General features: G+C 56.6%; 6 protein-coding genes across 6 annotated transcripts; 1 reads left to right on the top strand and 5 right to left on the bottom strand.

Annotated features, from left to right (window-relative positions):
* Positions 1-8: 8 nt before the first annotated feature.
* Positions 9-1,017, top strand: B0H64DRAFT_7306 (uncharacterized protein). Its single transcript, XM_062808674.1, has 3 exons — positions 9-386; positions 463-533; positions 600-1,017. Exons 1-3 carry the CDS (start codon positions 339-341, stop codon positions 745-747), a joined length of 267 nt encoding a protein of 88 aa, XP_062663620.1. The 5' UTR covers positions 9-338; the 3' UTR covers positions 748-1,017.
* B0H64DRAFT_437289 (uncharacterized protein) lies at positions 1,007-1,540 on the bottom strand (the record flags this gene model as incomplete). The annotated part of the gene is made up of 1 exon (XM_062806235.1): positions 1,007-1,540. The coding sequence occupies one exon, from the start codon at positions 1,538-1,540 to the stop codon at positions 1,007-1,009; it is 534 nt and encodes a 177-aa protein (XP_062663619.1).
* Positions 1,541-2,127: 587 nt separating this feature from the next.
* On the bottom strand, positions 2,128-4,471 carry B0H64DRAFT_448157 (major facilitator superfamily domain-containing protein; the record flags this gene model as incomplete). The annotated part of the gene is made up of 7 exons (XM_062807042.1): positions 3,917-4,471; positions 3,059-3,854; positions 2,875-2,962; positions 2,747-2,788; positions 2,464-2,697; positions 2,312-2,399; positions 2,128-2,256 (listed from the first exon to the last, which is right to left on the bottom strand). The coding sequence occupies exons 1-7, from the start codon at positions 4,097-4,099 to the stop codon at positions 2,128-2,130; spliced, it is 1,560 nt and encodes a 519-aa protein (XP_062663618.1). The 5' UTR covers positions 4,100-4,471.
* Positions 4,472-5,802: 1,331 nt separating this feature from the next.
* Positions 5,803-9,011, bottom strand: B0H64DRAFT_448155 (uncharacterized protein; the record flags this gene model as incomplete). The annotated part of the gene is made up of 5 exons (XM_062807041.1): positions 5,803-6,553; positions 6,613-8,261; positions 8,315-8,626; positions 8,686-8,856; positions 8,907-9,011. 5 exons carry the CDS (start codon positions 9,009-9,011, stop codon positions 5,995-5,997), a joined length of 2,796 nt encoding a protein of 931 aa, XP_062663617.1. The 3' UTR covers positions 5,803-5,994.
* A 1,148-nt stretch (positions 9,012-10,159) lies between these two features.
* B0H64DRAFT_7216 (uncharacterized protein) lies at positions 10,160-12,143 on the bottom strand. Its single transcript, XM_062808667.1, has 2 exons — positions 11,959-12,143; positions 10,160-11,737 (listed from the first exon to the last, which is right to left on the bottom strand). The coding sequence occupies exons 1-2, from the start codon at positions 12,035-12,037 to the stop codon at positions 10,326-10,328; spliced, it is 1,491 nt and encodes a 496-aa protein (XP_062663616.1). The 5' UTR covers positions 12,038-12,143; the 3' UTR covers positions 10,160-10,325.
* A 911-nt stretch (positions 12,144-13,054) lies between these two features.
* B0H64DRAFT_7181 (uncharacterized protein) lies at positions 13,055-16,145 on the bottom strand. The gene is made up of 7 exons (XM_062808660.1): positions 15,650-16,145; positions 15,278-15,443; positions 15,092-15,219; positions 14,831-15,034; positions 14,429-14,774; positions 13,439-14,366; positions 13,055-13,376 (listed from the first exon to the last, which is right to left on the bottom strand). Exons 1-7 carry the CDS (start codon positions 16,012-16,014, stop codon positions 13,252-13,254), a joined length of 2,262 nt encoding a protein of 753 aa, XP_062663615.1. The 5' UTR covers positions 16,015-16,145; the 3' UTR covers positions 13,055-13,251.
* Positions 16,146-16,549: the final 404 nt, after the last annotated feature.

Here is a 16,549-nt window from a genome sequence, read left to right as displayed (position 1 = left end):
CCTGAGTGCCTGAACGATTTGATCCCTTCCAACCCGCAATGCCTGCCGACAACTACCTAGGCACCTAAGCCAATAATGGAGAGATACTCCGCAGGTGCGCCGATCTCGAGATCGGTCCCAACTCAGCTCTTTCCCGTGTTCAAGGAAGCCCCGCACTTCGATGGTGGGCCTCACGACATTAAACAACTACCTAGTGGTCTATAAATTGCTTCTCTTTATGCCCGCCCCTCGAACAAAGAGGTTTTGGTCTACAACTCTTCTTCGCATTTCATCGTCATCAGCGTCTTCAGCCTCTTTGCACCGATATAGGATTTACCAGTCCGACACCAATCATCATCATGTCTGGCAAGGGATACTCTTACAAGAGCTCCGGCACCAACAGCCAGGTGAGCATCTCCAGTTTTGCACGGCCGTGTTCTTTTGGCTACAGGAGCCGGGTATCGCTAACGGTCCTCTCGACAGGGCAACCACTATTGCGCCAGGGACTACGGTAGCAGTGCCTCGAACTCGAACTCGTACCACTATAGCAACAGGTATGCCTCGACCCCAACTCCCAATCCGTAATTGGTATGCGTTCAAGGATACTAACAACACACCAGCGACGGGTCCTACTACTATTCCAACCCCAACGGCAGCACCTACCACAACGACGGCAATGGTGGCTCGACGTACACCTCGCCCAGCGGGGGCCAGTCCTCCACCAGCGGTAGCTCCGGCTCGTCGGGTAACTCGGGCAGCAGCAAGTAGGCCGTTGTGTGACGTCCGAACGCGGGGCATTTCTTCTAAATCTCCACGGACGGAGTGATCAGTGGTCAATGTGATAGCTGAATTGAGAGCCGAGTCATCGCCTGCAAACTAGTAGTACACATATCGTACACCATCACCGTCGTTACCATCGTAACCATCATGTAAAGCGCATCATCCGAACCCCACCCCATCCCCTAAAAAAGCACGCCCACCTCCCATCACACCACCACCATCAACCACCCCCTCCCCCTCCTCCCTTTCAAAGCGTCGCAGCCAACCCACAAACCGCCCCCGCCACCAACAACCCCGCCCTCCCGAGATTCAGCACCCCCCACCAATCCACCAACCCCTTCGCACTCCTCTCCTCGATCGCCACCTCCCCCTCACTCCTCACCTCCCCAACCCTCTTCTCCAACCCCTTCAACCGCCCATTCACCCCGCCCATAACCACCATCGTATACGGCGCGATCCCCACCGTCAATCCCGCCGCAGCCAGATACAACCTCGCCCTACACAACCCCATCCCCGCACCACCACCACCACCACCACAACCCCCGGAAAGACCGAGCCACAGATACCCAGCCGCCGCGGCGGCCGCGGCGAAGGGGATGGTGGACGCGCCGCGCGCGTAGGTGCGCCGCCACTGCTGCAGCATGGTGGGCGTGGGCGACTCGAGCAGGCGCGGGACGAGGAAGGTGGAGAGGGAGAGGTTGACGCCCGCGCTGAGGGTGGTGAGGAGGAGGGCGGCGGTTTGGGTGAGGCGGCGGGGGGTGGTTGTGTCGGGGGGGGACATTTTGGATGAATCTTTGATGGTGGGGGGGGGGGAGGGTTGTGTGTTGTTTGGGTGTGGTGGGTGTGGTTGTGGTTGTGGTTGTGTGATGTCCTGGCTGTTGTGTGTTGAGTGGGGTTGCGGCTTGGATGGTGGAGGTGAAAGTGAAGTGGTTTGGTTGAGGGAGAGGAAGGTGGGACAATAACTACAAAGAAGGAGTTGATATCGAAGTGACGGCATGTGGGGAGCTTACGAAAGCCTGTCGCGTTGATCAAAGCTTGGCAAGTGGGTCTCACCGACGAGGTGTCAAGCAGAATGAGAACTGAGAAGTCCGATCTGCCAACCATCATTCGGCCCACTACACTACCACGTATCCGAATCACCCAACAGCGTATGTACTGGCAAACGCCTTTCACAAAGGGAGTAATCATCCGATCGAGTCAACAGAATCTCGAGCAATGAACCTTGGGATGGGAGACGAGGGGTAGCCCTCGGCTTACTCCCCCAGTTTGACAATCGTGATCCGACAGAGCAGCCGCTCCATGCTCCTAGAAGCTATACTCGGTGGTAAATGCTAAAAGAAATATGCTCGACTGCACACCATTGATGTCTCACAAGGCCGCCTTTCCCCTCGATTCAAACGGCAGTGCAATAACCAAAAGACCAGCAGCAATAAACAAGGCCCCGCTGGTGTACACCGGCGCCGCAGTCTGGAGGTCGGCAAACATGGCTACGATGGGCTTTTGTTGTGTTAGCTTAACGAGGAGTCATCAACGTCCAACGGGAACTACTTACCGCCATGATACCGAAAACGCGGTTGCAGGTCGCAGTGAGAGCGTTCCCCGTCCCCCGCTGCGGTGTCGGGAAAAGTTCCGGGGTGAATCTGCCCAAGAAAAGTATCAGCAAGAGGCCGAAAAGGGGTGATAGTGAGCGCATGTCTGACATACCCGTACAGCACGGCGTACATGACGTTGGAAGAGAAGTTGAAAGCGCAGTTCCAACCCAGGAGCGCCGCCGAGTTGAGCGCTGTCGTCGACGCGTACAGGAACACGCCGGTCAGAATAGTCGAGACGGCGAGCGTGCCCTTCCGCCCGAACCGAGGTAATTCAACAAGGTAACCGCCGAGGAGGGCGCCAGGGACACCGACCACGGCGATGATCAATGAGTTCCGGTACGTGAGACTTGGGAACATGTCAGCCATTACCATAAAGACCAGAGGGCGGCTATGACCTACTATGTGGAACCGTCTCCAAAGTCGGCGCCGCGCGAGGCCTGGATAAATGGTATATAGGCATTGTAGAGAGGGTACCTGTTCTTGTCAGCTCTTGTCGACCATTCCGACTCGGATATCAACCCACCCTAGCCCGATAAACGCCCAAACAGCCATGATCAGCCCAGTCGACAGCGCAAGCTTCTTCGTCGCAAACAGCGCCTTTACCCTGTCAACTACAAAGACAACGTCAGCTTTCCCTTTCCTCATCGGGGCACCAGCAGCCACCCGTAGGCTCGAAGGCGCAGAGAGGGAGGACAGATCCAGCTTACGATTGACATCCTCGAGCTTCCGCTTGAGCGCGTCGGCGGTATTGGCCTGGTGGACGTACCCCTCGGGCTCGCAGGCCCTTAGGTCGTCCAGCGTCAGCGTCGTCTCCTTCCCGTTCCGCTTCGCGACCTCGTGCACGATGCGCACCGCGTCCTCGTCGCGGCCCTTGCCCATCAGATACTTGGGCGACTCGTAGATCGTGAACAGGCCGAACCGCACGACAAACATCAGCACCGTGAGCCCGCCCATGGTGATCAGCAGCCAGCGCCAGCCCATGTTCTCCTCGCGCGTGCAGCTGGTGTCCTCCTCCTGGCACGTCAGGTTGCCCAGCAGGGGCCAGGCGACCAGGGTGGCGACGACCTGGGCGATGGCCCAGGCGACGGACAGCACGGTCAGCAGGTACTGGTGGGAGGCCGGCAGGAACTCGAGGTAGATGGCCGAGTCGACGGGCAGGTTGCCGCCGACGCCGAAGGACCAGAGCGCGGCGAAGACGCCGATGGCCGCGAAGGTGGGGGACCCGGCGGCCACCATGCCGAACACGGCCGTGATGCCCAGCGTCAGGTTGAACGCCCACTTGCGCCCGAACACGTCGCACCCGAAGCCCCAGAACAGCGCGCCCGCGAGCAGGCCGATGTTTTGGCTGAGCGTTAGTAGTGGCGGCCGCGCCGGGCCGAACTCGTTCTTGACCGGCGTGAAGATCAGCGATGTCACGATCGGCCACAGGTTGTCCGACGCCCACCCGAAGGATATGACGGCGCTGAGCTGCCATTGGTACCAGCCCATTCCGATGTCTTGGATCTGGGGGTGCCTGTTAGCCATGTCTGGCGTTTGTCGAGGAGGTAGGCGTCAAAAGGGCTTACGGCGCGGTTCAATATCTTTGCTTTCTTCTCGTAGACCGGGTCGATTTGACCCTCGGGCAAGATGGCGCTGACATTGTCGGCTGAGTGGAGAGAGACATCCTCTTGCTCGTTGGGGGGTGACGGGGAGGATCTGGAGGCTTTGGCAACCGATGGGGCTTTACCGCCCGGTTCAATATCTTCCATGTCGGCGAAGGAAAGAGCAAGGAATTCGAACAGAGGCTGGGGAAGTTGAGAATGTAGACAGGCGGGGCATGCAAATCAATATACATATATATATATAATAAGGTAGGTCGGTAGGCATGCAACCCGTCTCCCGCTGGTCAAACCTCGGGACGGGCCTGCAGCTCGGCTGCACAACCTGGAACCTGGAAACCTGGTGCTTTCAACCTTGTCCTGCCATCTCCCCCCCCTCTCCCCCCATCGTGGCAGCTTACACAGAAGGTGGGCAGGCAGGAAGAGCGGACGTGGGGGGGAGCAAGAGCTGACCTATCAAATGGGGGAACTTTAGACATGGAAAACTCAACCCCAATGCACCCGAAATGCACCCCGACGCGCTCGAATCGCGCCATCCGCCCTGGCTCTCACCTTATTTGCGGGGGGTGAACGGATTCGGCAGCTGGGGTAACCTATGACGCCATTTCCTCCTGCATCCGGCACGCTTGTGCTGAGCGCGAGACGAATGAGTGCGAGGTTGGTGGTGCTGCCTGCATCTGCCAATTGAAGGGCGCGGAGATTGGATTGCCCCGTTTCTGACCCCAGAGATTTATTCCACGGGGATCGCGTTGAATGCGGAGATATGGACTGAATGGGAGAGCGACTCCCTGCAACGGCGTTGTCTGGCCGCTCTCTTTAGTTACACGCCTGTGTTTGTTCTTGGCGTTGTCGCCCCTGAGACGAGCAGCCCCTGAGCCCAAGCAAAAGGGGGGACCGGCTCTTCTTGCCCATGGGGTGCCAAAGATACTCCAGCTGGTCAAAATACTGGACTGAGTCGTCATAATCTGTAGTGTACAGCTCCCAGTCTTACATTCCCACGAGCCAGTAAGAAGGCTTCGCGCGCTAGTGGTTGAGCATCGCGATGATGAAACTTCACTGAAATGGTTAGGAATATGTGTAGCCAAGAGCATCCTCGGCCACACAACCAATACAATTCTTTCGTCGCCCTCATTCCGACTGTCTGTTCCGAGTGGCCATTAGTGATGACGAGAATGAAGTCACCATCAGGAATAGCGAACACCACGCTTGATCTAAGGTCGATTGTCTGTTAGACGAGATGGGAGCAATCTGCAACCTCGTGCCATCCTACTTCCGAGAGCCTCGGCGTCTGGGTCTGGGACGGCGTAGACCGTGTTGTAGCAGCGTTGACCGTCATTTTTCGATGGCTTTTGCTTGGAGGAATATACGAGATACCTTAGGTCTTGGTTGAAAATTACAACGAAGAAGACGAGGGTTCTGTGCTCCTCGGTGGCTCAGATGTATGCATGGGCCACCCATCGTTCAGAATTAGCTCCTTAGCCATACCACAGGTATGTACAAGTCACCATTATTGCTGCTATTGGGGTATTCTGTGTATATTGTGATAAATAGTGACAACGGTGAACACCACCCCCCTATCGTGATCAGTCTTTTTCTTATCTTCCTTGGGAGTCCGGCTTGTTCTGGTTAGAGGGTACCTGTGTCTCCTTGTCTCACCAGCCTTAAATCAACACGACAACGGCCGAGACAGAAATAGGCACTCCGCACCGAGGTCAACAAAAGGCTAGATTTACAACGAGCGTCTAGTAACCCATGTATGGTCAAATATTACCGCATTAACAGAATAAAAATCTAATTCATCGCTATCCCGGGCACCTAAAAGTCCGAGTATTGCCAGCAGCTCGACATCGAGTCGCCGTTCCTGTACCGTACATTATCAACTTCACAAACACGCCCATACGCCTCCCATCCATGCATCCATCCTCTGGCGCCACAAAAGCTGGCCCCGAACCCAAAGTAACAAGGAGAAAATCAAGTCTCATCGCCAGCGCACACCGCTTACCACCATCACTCCATCGCCCTACGTCACTCATAAAGCTCGCTCACTAAACCTTGTTCTTGCCCTTTTTCGATGCAGTCACTCCAACCACCCGAGTAGGAGGGTCGTTGTGCTGGAGTAGTAAGTTGCCATGGCTTTGCGAGAGGTTGTTGTCATCCAGCCTGCCGACATGGTCCATCGCCCTCACCATCTGCAGGGCGGGGCCGTAGACCGCCGAAAAAACGCCGCGAGCCCCGAGGTCCTCAGCGTCCCAGTCAGCCTTGGTGCCAACCCTGAGCAGAGCATTCTGCCGGCAGATGTCTTCCAGCTCGACGGAGAGCACGGCAGCCTCGTACCACCGTGCGACCTCGCCCTTGCTGTCTTTGGTCATTCTCTGCGACCATGGGCGAGCGCGCCTCCCTTCGTACGAGTTCCAGGAAGCCTTGGAGTACGGGCCCTCGGAGTACGGCTCCGTCTTCATCTGTTGGACCTCGGTGATTTCGAGTGTGCTCTTTTGATCGACACTGGAGTAGCGCCACTTGGTCAGAACACGCACCTCCCTCACATCCGCGGGGGACGTGCTGGGCACCGCAAACTGGAGCTCCAAGGCACCATTCTCGTTGCGCCTACGGACGTTGTCAGCGTAAACCCAGATTTGACCCCGTGTTGTTGTTCTTTTACTCACAGTATGCTCAGCGATTGCATCAAATCACGCGCGAAGAACCCGCACGCGGTCTCCAACTCATCAGTTTTAACATGGCACGTCACAATCCGTAAGTCCCAGTGACGACAAATTGCATGGACGTAGATGGGCATCGGGGTGTCCCAGTCCCGCCTGCTACTGTGTACACGAACCGAGTACGAGAGCTCGGTACTAAGTGTACCATCATCTTCAATGTCGACAAAAAACGGGAAAATATGTTTGTCGGAACGTAATCCACAGTAAAAGGAGTACGTCGTCGAGGCGCAGCTCGGCTTATGCTCCCAAAGCCGAACCCCGTCTTTTTCGGTGTTGATCATATCCTCGATGTTGGGAGCATATGCAGAGAGGATTTTGGTGAAGTGGATGTTTTGGTGTCCGCCGAAGTCGGTCTTCAATCTCTCCAACAACATCGCTTTCTCCCATCCTTGGCTGGGCGTACTCTCGTTGTTGAACGCTAGACCGGTCTTGTCCACCTTCTCGAGGACGATGCGCCCAATCTCAGCTCTTACTTCGACCTTGCCACGACGATAAGGGCCCATGGACAAGAGATTGACCATTGCTGCGTGTATCTCGCTGACAAAGTCTTCGGTGACAGGCGGGTACCCAGAGCCCCCAGTCTTGGGTGGCCGTACGTCGGGGGTTGTCAGCCCATGTGGGTGCGGAGACTTGCCGGCACCAGATTGACGCGCAGACCCATGTTTCTCTATCGTGGCCTCCTTTTCCGGGTCGCTCTCTGCTTGCGGGTCCCCGCGGCCTACCTGAGGCGTAGATGTCAAGTTTCGGTTCAGCGCCGAGTTATCTACAGGTAGTGGAATGAGGGGGGCCATTCCCCAGTCGATCCTCAACCTCGGAGCATCCTCAGCACTCCTTGTGTCTACAGCAGCCAGCATGTCGATTAGACTGTCGTCGCCAGTGAATCCAAGATCATGGCCTTGAGGTCTCACTGTTTCCTTCGCGCTCGACGTACCCAGTTGTGCTCGACGGGTGGAGGACGTCTGGTACGAGGGTGACATTTCGGGATCAGCACCCGTCAAACCTGGCTTCCCAGTTGCCGTTCCGGGTGTCGCGACCGTGGGAGATTCGGTGCATAATGTTGTTTCGTCGTCATGGAAGTCCATAAGATCTCCCTGCCCTGGCATTTCAGACGAATCTATAACTGCTTGGGGACCGGTGTCGAGAACATAGTGGGCGGCCCGTCGAACGGACTCCTCAGGGATCGGAACAGCTTCGACCCAAGTCCCAACCTGGCAGCTGACCCCACCGCCCTGGCTCTCGCTATGGCCGTCAGGCTTCTTGGGGGGTGTATACTTGTCGATGATTCTGGTGAATATAGCAGGCCGGTTCCCCAAGGCTGTCTTGTCCCTGGGACGAGTGGCGACCTTTGGGCCAAGTAGAGACACATAGCATCCCTTGCCGGAATCCCAAGGGCAAATCCGGATCGAAGAAGCCTCCCGATAAAGTGTCTCGTATGACTTCACAAGCATGTCAACCACGAGCCGATCGATGAGGGTTGAGGAAGCTAGTCTTGGGTCGATGTTGGCGAGGTATCGAATATCGGCTGTCAAACCGGGCGCGACCGGACTGAGGCTGTCCTCTGCATATACAATGTGATCTACTCTGGGTAAGAGTTTCTAGAGAGGTTAGTGACTGCCCATGGTAAGGAATTTGTCCTGATACCACTTACCCTGGTGGTAAGCATGATCCTGAGTCTTTCCATGGCTTCATCAACGGATTCTTTTCTGTGGCCCGCGACGTAAACCAATTTTCCGACAAGGGCGGCAGAAAGCTTGATGCCCAGCGTATTTTCCATCAGCGCTGCCTGATAGCGGGACACGATTTCCCAATATGTGTAAGGTTGCTTGCCCTTATCGAGATCATCCCAAAGCTCGACATAAGGGTACTCGGCGAGAGCCCTGGGACGACAGTACGACTCGCCGACTTCGCCAATGTTGGAGGATGTGGTATCTTGACTAAACCACTCGTTGTCAAACGATGACTGTCGAATGTCAGTGGGTTCGTTCGCAGCTTTTCCCTACCGATGACGCTGCGCCCTACCTGGAGAGTCCCATCCAGGCTCAACAAGTCATCTTCGCAGTCATCAAATGCTTCGTCTTCAATCTCGCGAGCGGTGAGGCAAAACTGCGTACGGATCTCGTCCGCTTGGTCCTTGCGGCAGGTGACTCTGAACCAACTGTACTCCCTATCATAAACGAACTCGGCTTGGTCCTGTATTATAGGTTAGGGTAAGACCAGTAGGCGAGAACAGGTTAATTTACAAATCCCTTGTCGTCCATATCATCGATTACTTGGGTGACAGTTTTGGGCTTGTATGTCCACAGAGTCGCCAGGTAAAACTCGGTCAACGGCACGGGGGGGTCCATCGTGGGAGATGGCGAAGCGACAGCGAGAATGCGATAATAAGTCAGATCTTTGATGACGCAAGAATTAGTCTGACTTGGTAGTAAAGGCGACCCAACGGAGGGAGTTCAAAATTGCGAAAAGGAAGAGAAGTCGCTGCACACGACAGGATGTGGGGGGTGTGGGTAGGCAAACTTTTGCAGAGCTCAAGGATGGGATAGAAGGTCTTACCCATCAACAAGTTTCTGGAAGCAAGGTGCCTGGCACCGCTTCTCGAGTGGTCCTAAGAGTCAGGGTTGGTAATCTCGCACACAGGTCGCTTGGTCGGCGAAACTTTGGGGTAGGGTTGTGGACACAAAGCCTGGGTCAGTGAATTCACTAGCCGGGAGATGGGAGGTCAGGTGCATGAAGGGAACAAGAAACACGCGTGGACTTGAGATGGCAGTTGAGGGAGCCTAACAAAATGTCAGGGGACTCCACCTAACAGCTGCAGGAGTCGGTTGACTTCCCTTCATGGCTCTCAAAGGACGGAAGGAGCGAGGAGGGGGAGGGGGTGGGCGTGTTGGCTCAACCACCGTCCAGTGGCCTGAGGCTACATCGACCATTGATCATCACCTAGATTTTCTACCAGGTATCAAAGGAGCAGTTATGTCCTAAAAAACGCCGTGGAGTTCTTGTCGTGCGAGCTAAACCTGGTAACAAGCCGGCTTGCTACTTGCTACCCCTGAGTGTTCGCCCCTGCCAAGCAAAAACATTCAACATACGAGGAGTCAACATAGCAACCGAATGTTGAAAGTTCGAGCACAGGTCAACGTTAATTCGAGCACAAGAGCTACACCTCTTCGACAAGGTAACCCGGTACCTATGAGTTATTTGAGAGGCCCTGTCACAAAGCAAGTAGATCCCTAGTTGTTCTGGTGATACGATTGCACGCCATTCTACTTTGACTCCCGAACCCTGACCTCGTTCCCAGCAACGCCGAACTCCCTGCCAATGGATACCCATTCCCTAAGTCCCGAGATCATGGAATAGAACTGAAGCAATGCCTCTCCGGACAACTAAGTGGCTGATATGCCGCCGCCGTCCATGCATCAAACGCTCGCCCGCTCGCTCTTCGCGCGCCTGCTTTGTGCTCCACCCGACGGAAAGAAAAAAAAGAAATGATAAAAAAAGAAAAACAGGAAATGGTCTATCGGGTCCGCCCGTTTAGTCCGGCCTGATGGCTGGTATCATCATTATGTACGTCATGAATCGCGGAAAAGACCGCCAGGGGAAATAGGAGACAACCCCGAAAGCTGGCGAGACCAACCGCCACCTAATGAACCCCCCCGGATCCTTCATTGAGCCCACTCAATCTTCTCCTTCACGCTCAGAGCCCACCTCAGCTTATCCAGTACGTCCCGAGCCTCCTGCAGCGTCCGTTCCTGCTCCTGCTCCCTCCCGTCGGCCTTGCGCTTGATATCCTTCAGCCCTTCCTCCTGCTGCAGCTTGTACCTCTCAAACTGCGCCTGGATGTCCTCCTTCTGCCTCCTGAGCTCGCGGATATTCCCGTCCTGCTGATCGCACAGCTCGCGCAGCGTCTCGATCTTGCCGTCGTCCTTCTTCCTCTCGACCACCAAGCCATCAACCTCCTTCTTCACCTTGGTGACGGACCGCTTCACCTCCTCGCCCTGGTCCTTCCAGTGGCTGCTGATGGCGTTGTAGCGGCCCTCGCACAGGGCGGCGTAGTTGGTGGCGTCCTCGACCTGGCGCTTGGCGTCGGCGCGGGCGGCGTCCATCTCGTCCTTCCAGACGCGCTCGCGGGCGGCGGCGTCGACGGCGCGGCGGCGCTCCAGCTCGACGGCGTCCTGCAGCGACTCCACCTGCCGCTCCTTGCGCGCCAGCAGCGTCTTGGTCACGTTGGCCTCCAGCAGCCGCGACTCGTAGTCCGAGATGACCCGCTCCAGCTTGTCTTCGAGCAGCCGTGCCGTCTGCCGCGACTCCTCCGCCCGCAGCCGCTCGATCTGTATGTCCCGCTTGAGCGCCTCGTTGTCGGACACCAGCCGGTTGATCACCCGCCCCGTCTTGCCCAGCCCGGCCTTGCCCACCGAGTTGTCCCAGCCGTTGGAGAGGTTGGCTTCCGTCGCCGTGAGGGAGGTGTCGTTGGTGGGTTCGGTGGAGTTACTGGGTGGTTGGGGTGAGGAGTTTGTGCCGGATGCATGGAGGTTGCTATCGCGCGGGGGGGTGTCGGCGAAACTCGGTCCGGAGTGGTTGTCCCCGTTATCGTGCGCTGTCTCCGAGGCGCTGAACTTTAATTTGTTATATGACGGCATCCTTGGTATCCCTGTTGATGTTGCCGCTTGTACCCGGCGGGGAGAGTTTGTTGATGCCATGCTGGCGGTGCTGTTGAGCGAGCTCGAGAACCCCGAATCCCTTGATGTTGAGTGTGATTGCGCTCCGTCAGTACCGGAATCTTCCTCTGCATACCCCTGCCTGTCGTCGAAACTGGGTACTGTCCGAATCGTCGAGTTCATGCGGTTCGGAGTGCGCGGGGACAAAGACGAGGCGGGTGCGGGAGGGACGGCTTTTCCGTTGGCTCCGCTTGTTGCTGTCCGGGACATAGCGGAGTTTATTGTGCCTTCGGACGCGGGTGTGAGGGTGGACCGGGGCGAAGGGCGCTCATGCAAGGACCTGGACGACGCCTTGCTCGGCGTTGACTTAGTTGGGGTTGTCGGTGCTGCCGCAGGTGGAACGACGGCCACGGGGGAATCTATGGCCGCACACTGTCAGCCTCCGATAGGATAACCACTCCGACTTGAACTCTGACGTTGTGTGGAACGCCCTGATGGCTTGTATAGCGAAAATGAACTGCAGCTACCCGGGCACAACACAATGGTGCCGTTTGCGAGGGCACGTTCTCGAGCGCACACAAGATTGGATTCGCCCTGAAGATCTATCTTGTTGGTGGTACGGGCCAGGGGTTAGACGTACTGTGTTGGTCGTCCCGGTGGATTGAGAAGGCCGGCTTTTGATCGGAATGTGGCCGGACCTTCAGGAGCTTGTTGCGCATTTCTCGTGAGACGGTGGTGGGTTCTGGGTTCAAAGGCGCGGAGAGTGCCAGGGGTGGCAGAGCTTGTTCCACTTGAAAGCGGGTCGGGTCCGCTCGCCGAGAGAGAAGCCGTGTCTCGATTGCTTCTGTGGCTGACTTTAGCTGATGATAACCTCGGACGGGCACGTTTGTAATCGAACAAAGAGAGCCTTCGAACGGTAACGAGGGAGAAGGATGTGTGCCTATCAGGCGCGAGCCTTTTTGGACGATAACTCGGAACTTGGATCGGTTTACATAGGAAGATGTTCTTATTTGCTTGGCACAGCAGACAAGGCAAAGCTGTGGCTTACAGGGCAATGTAAATTAATTCCGGGGATGAAGGAACCAGAGAGGGCCAGAAGCCGGAACGACAAACAAAGCAAAAACAGGTGGTCAACATCTTTGTTTATCCTCGTGGCGACTGCACCGCTTTGACAAAAGCAACCCTATGGTTGATGCGGTTGGTCCGCTGGTTCGTTAATCCATCAATCCATCCATCGAGGCTGCAACCATCTTGGAGGCCGGCGCGCTGAAAGTGCAAGAGTGCAGCAAACATAGTCGATTCCACTGCCACAGCAACCATGCAAACCCTCGAGCGGGGCCCTTTTTCCTCCATTGTGAGTGGCTGCCAAGTTCACCAGCCCCTGTGCTCGGCCCGCTGAGCTGGAATCCGAGACAGGGGTTTGTTGGACGTCTGTGCCTGGGTGGTCATGGGGAACTCCTTGCAGCTTTCGTTGAAGATGACTCGGAGATCAGCAACGGTCGCATTGGATTGGACTTCCATTGCGATGCGAACAGATGACATCCTTCAAGAAACACTTTTTATTTTATTTTTCACCTCGCTCATTTCCCGGTGCGTGTCCGAAGACAGCGGGTAACTTAACATTGTTCCAAATCTGTCTTTGGTAATATGACAGTTTATGCCAATGACGAAATCTACGACACGTCGCGTCTTCGCGTCGCGTGTGCCCTCTCTAACTAATACGAGGAGGGCCTTTCCCCCGTGACCAACGCCTCTATCCTCACCCACAGTTTGCTTTAATGAATGACCTCCGACTTCATGAATCCGGTCAAACCCATTCCGGGCCCCTGTTAAGCATAGGTTGGAGATAGAATACATAATAAGTCATACACTATCCCGACGTTGCGCTATTCCGTCCTTCTTCTGCCCATCATCCGTGTCACATGTCTTGTCTTCATGTAGCAATCGCCATGTTATTCGCGGGCGCCGCATCGCTTCCAGTACCCCGGGTCTGCGATTCGATGAACCCCGGCCGCCACTTGACGAGGTACTTCGCCGCCAGGGGGCGCGCGTCCTCATCTACCGAGAGTCAGTCTAAGCCTCGCAATACTGGGGAAAAAACGAATTAGGTAAGCACTCACACTCGGTCCAAATCTCCGCCACGGTATCCAGCGCAATCTCCCTCACCGGCGGCCGCATCATGACCAGGTACAACAGGCTCGTCAGCGCGAGCTGCACCGTCGTCGGGTCGGCGCAGAGCGCCTTGAGCTTCCCCAGCAGCGGCGCGCTCAGCTCGGGGATCTCGGCCAGGAAGCGCGTCAGCACCTTGTCCTGCGCGGTGATGTAGCTCAGGAAGCCGTCCACCAGCCGCAGCGCGCACTTCTCGTAGTTGAGCTCCCCGCCGGTGCCGTTCCGCTTCGTCAGCTGGTCGTTGTACCACTCCTCGCAGAGCCAGGCGACGGCGATCTCTATGCGCCGCCGCCAGTCCTCGAGGATGTAGGTGAAGAGCAGCTCGCGGATGCTGTCGCCGAGCGACGCGCGGGGGCGGTCGAGCGCGTCTTCTTCCGACTTGATGCCGTTGCCGCCGGTGCCGGGTGCGCTATCGAGCCCGGCCGTGCTGCGGGTCGCGAGGCGCGTGATGAGCGTTAGCCAGGAATCGCGGTCGTACGAGCTCGCAGCCAGGCGGTTGATGCCCGCCTTTGGCTTTCGCACCGCCGCGCCGGGGTCTTTAAGTGTTGATAATGGGCCAAAGACGCGGGAGGCGGCTGCTTGGCTGAGCTTGGCGGCGGCATCGGGGTCAAGGGTAGGCGGAGGCGGCAGGCTGAATGGACCGAGGGCCATTTCCGCGCCAGCGTCGGCGGGTTGCCCCATGGCCTCCTCTGGAGGGGCGTTGTCGAGTTTGTTGAGGATCTGTTCCGTGTCCTCAGCTGGGGTGAGGTCCGGCTCATAGTCATCGTCGTCTTCGTCAACGCCCAAGGGGGCCGTGGCAGCGTTCATCACTGCAGGCTGAGCCGCTGCTGCTGCGGCTGCTCCTGCAGCGTGGAGAGAAGTGAGGCGATCCCGGATGCCCTAGTCAAGTCAGTCTGTATTCGTACACTCAAGTCTTCAGGCGCGTTTCTGAAAGCACTTACGTTGACCGCCAAGTCCAGAACATTCTGATCGAGGGCGGCTAACGTCCTGACGCCGATCTTGGCGGCAAGATTTGCTGGTAGTTGGGTGGCATCAAACGCTTGCAACCCGGCGTTGTTTGTGAGCGTAAATACCCCGGCAAGCGTGTGCGGCCCCGGTCCTAGAGGAGGAACGGAAAACTGAGGAACGCCGGCCTCCACCTTCTGTCTTTTGGCATCACCATAACCCGTCGCGGTTTGGTCGGCAAGCGCTCTTTTGCGGCCAGCCTCGTCGAATATCTCGGCGCGTGACCGCATTAGCCTCTCGACATATTGCTGAATCCGCCCCGACAAGGGATTGTTGGGGTCCCTGACACATTGTTAGCGGATGGAGCCTCCCGTTATCACAGTCATGGTGTTGCCTACCGCCTAAGGAGATGGGTTAGAAACATGCGAGTGGTTTTTTCCAAAGACCTGACAAGCACTCTGGTCTTTGGTGTCATTGGGGAGTTGGCCAGCTTCAACGGATTGAAGTTGAGCACTGTGTTGAGGATACGATTTGATGTATTTGGCCTAGATCGGGTGAGGATGGAAAGACAGTTGATAGTAGCATCGACAAGTAGAGCATCACTTTGAAGAGAGTCAGTTGTCGGCATTCTCGTAATTTGAGCATACAACGTATCCCACCTGCTGTTGTCCTGTAACACGCCCAACATTCTATCCAGAAGCCCAGTCGCTTCGGCCTCCAGTTGTCGGGGATCTAGGAGGGGATGGTTCGGCGGGATCATATTCAAGGAGATGTCGAGTCCGTTATACTGCGTATTCCTTGTCAGCGTTTGTCACACCGCACCCTTGTCCGGGATATTGACCAACCTTTTGTTCCGTCCCATTCGACGCCGTTTGCGCGAGCACGACTCGCTGAGCGAACTTGATACAGCTCAGCTTAACCGGTACCGGCGCCCCATCCCAGATGCGTAATATCCTCGACTTGACGGCCGACATTTGTTCCCAGCTTTCGGTGTGGTAAGAGTTGTTGATGCTGTCAAGCCTCGATTAGCCTCGCCCCCTTTTTCTTTCGGTCATATAGCACCAAGATATATTATCAACGCCCAGGGGTCAGGGAGCGCATTAGAAAAAGTAGGTGTCACACGTAACAACCACTGTCCCCCTCCACACCCCCTTCCCCATACCAGCCAGCCCCTCTAACCATCCGTCCAACAACAACAGGAAAGAAAGAATACTCACATCCACCTCACGGCAACGGGATACGCGCTCGCGGCGGCCGCGATGCTGGCCTTGAGCACGATGACGTCCTCGCCGGGGGCGTCGAGCAGGCCCCTGATGGTGTCGAGCACGGCGACGGTGATGTTCTCCTTGTCGCGCATGGTCAGCACCGGGGTGGCGAGCGACTCGGCGAGGAACTCGGCGCCCCAGCGGCGCAGCTCGACGGGCGCCGTCGGCCCGATGATGGGCAGCACGCCCTTGACGATGCGGTCGTAGTAGGTCGCGTTCTCGAGCACCAGCTTGCGGGCCGCGCCGAGCTGCTCCAGCTGCTCGGCCACCGAGATCGCACTGCCCGAGGGCGCTGTCGAGGTCGAGTCGGCAGCCATGGTGGTGGTTGTTTTGTTGCCTTGCCCGCCCACGTGCCCTCTTTGGCGGTCCAGGAGGAGAGGGTAACGGAGAAGTGGTGCACGATGGGCTGGTGTTGAGGGGGGGTGAAGGTGGTGATGGGTGCGACAGGCAAAGCAGTAAAGATTCTACAAAGAGCGCTGACTGATGCTTGGACGGGGCAAAGAGGACAGGACAAGGCAGTCTAGGTAGGTTGGTGGTCGACCAAGCCGGCACACTGTCTTGCAGCTTGTGCTGGTGCCAATGCCAATGCCTCCCTCCGCTCAGATGATGCCCCGATGCGTTGAACGAGAGCTAGATAAAGCAGGCACTGTTGCAGCCAGCCAGAACAATGATCACCTCCGAGCAGTCAAATTCTCCAGTATCGACTTGCGCAACCCAAAGGCGAAGGTCAAGTCATACTGCGCCGTGAAATCCCAGGTTGTCGACGAATGGTGCCAGTGGAGCAATCCGGGAAAAGTCAAGTTTGTGTGGCAGAGGGAGAGGTCGATGGCATCAGAATGATCAGATTCATCA

Source organism: Chaetomium fimeti (genome assembly GCF_033439085.1).
Source record: "Chaetomium fimeti strain CBS 168.71 chromosome Unknown B0H64scaffold_1, whole genome shotgun sequence".
NCBI lineage: Eukaryota > Fungi > Ascomycota > Sordariomycetes > Sordariales > Chaetomiaceae > Chaetomium > Chaetomium fimeti.
This window is presented reverse-complemented; position numbering and strand designations above follow the sequence as displayed.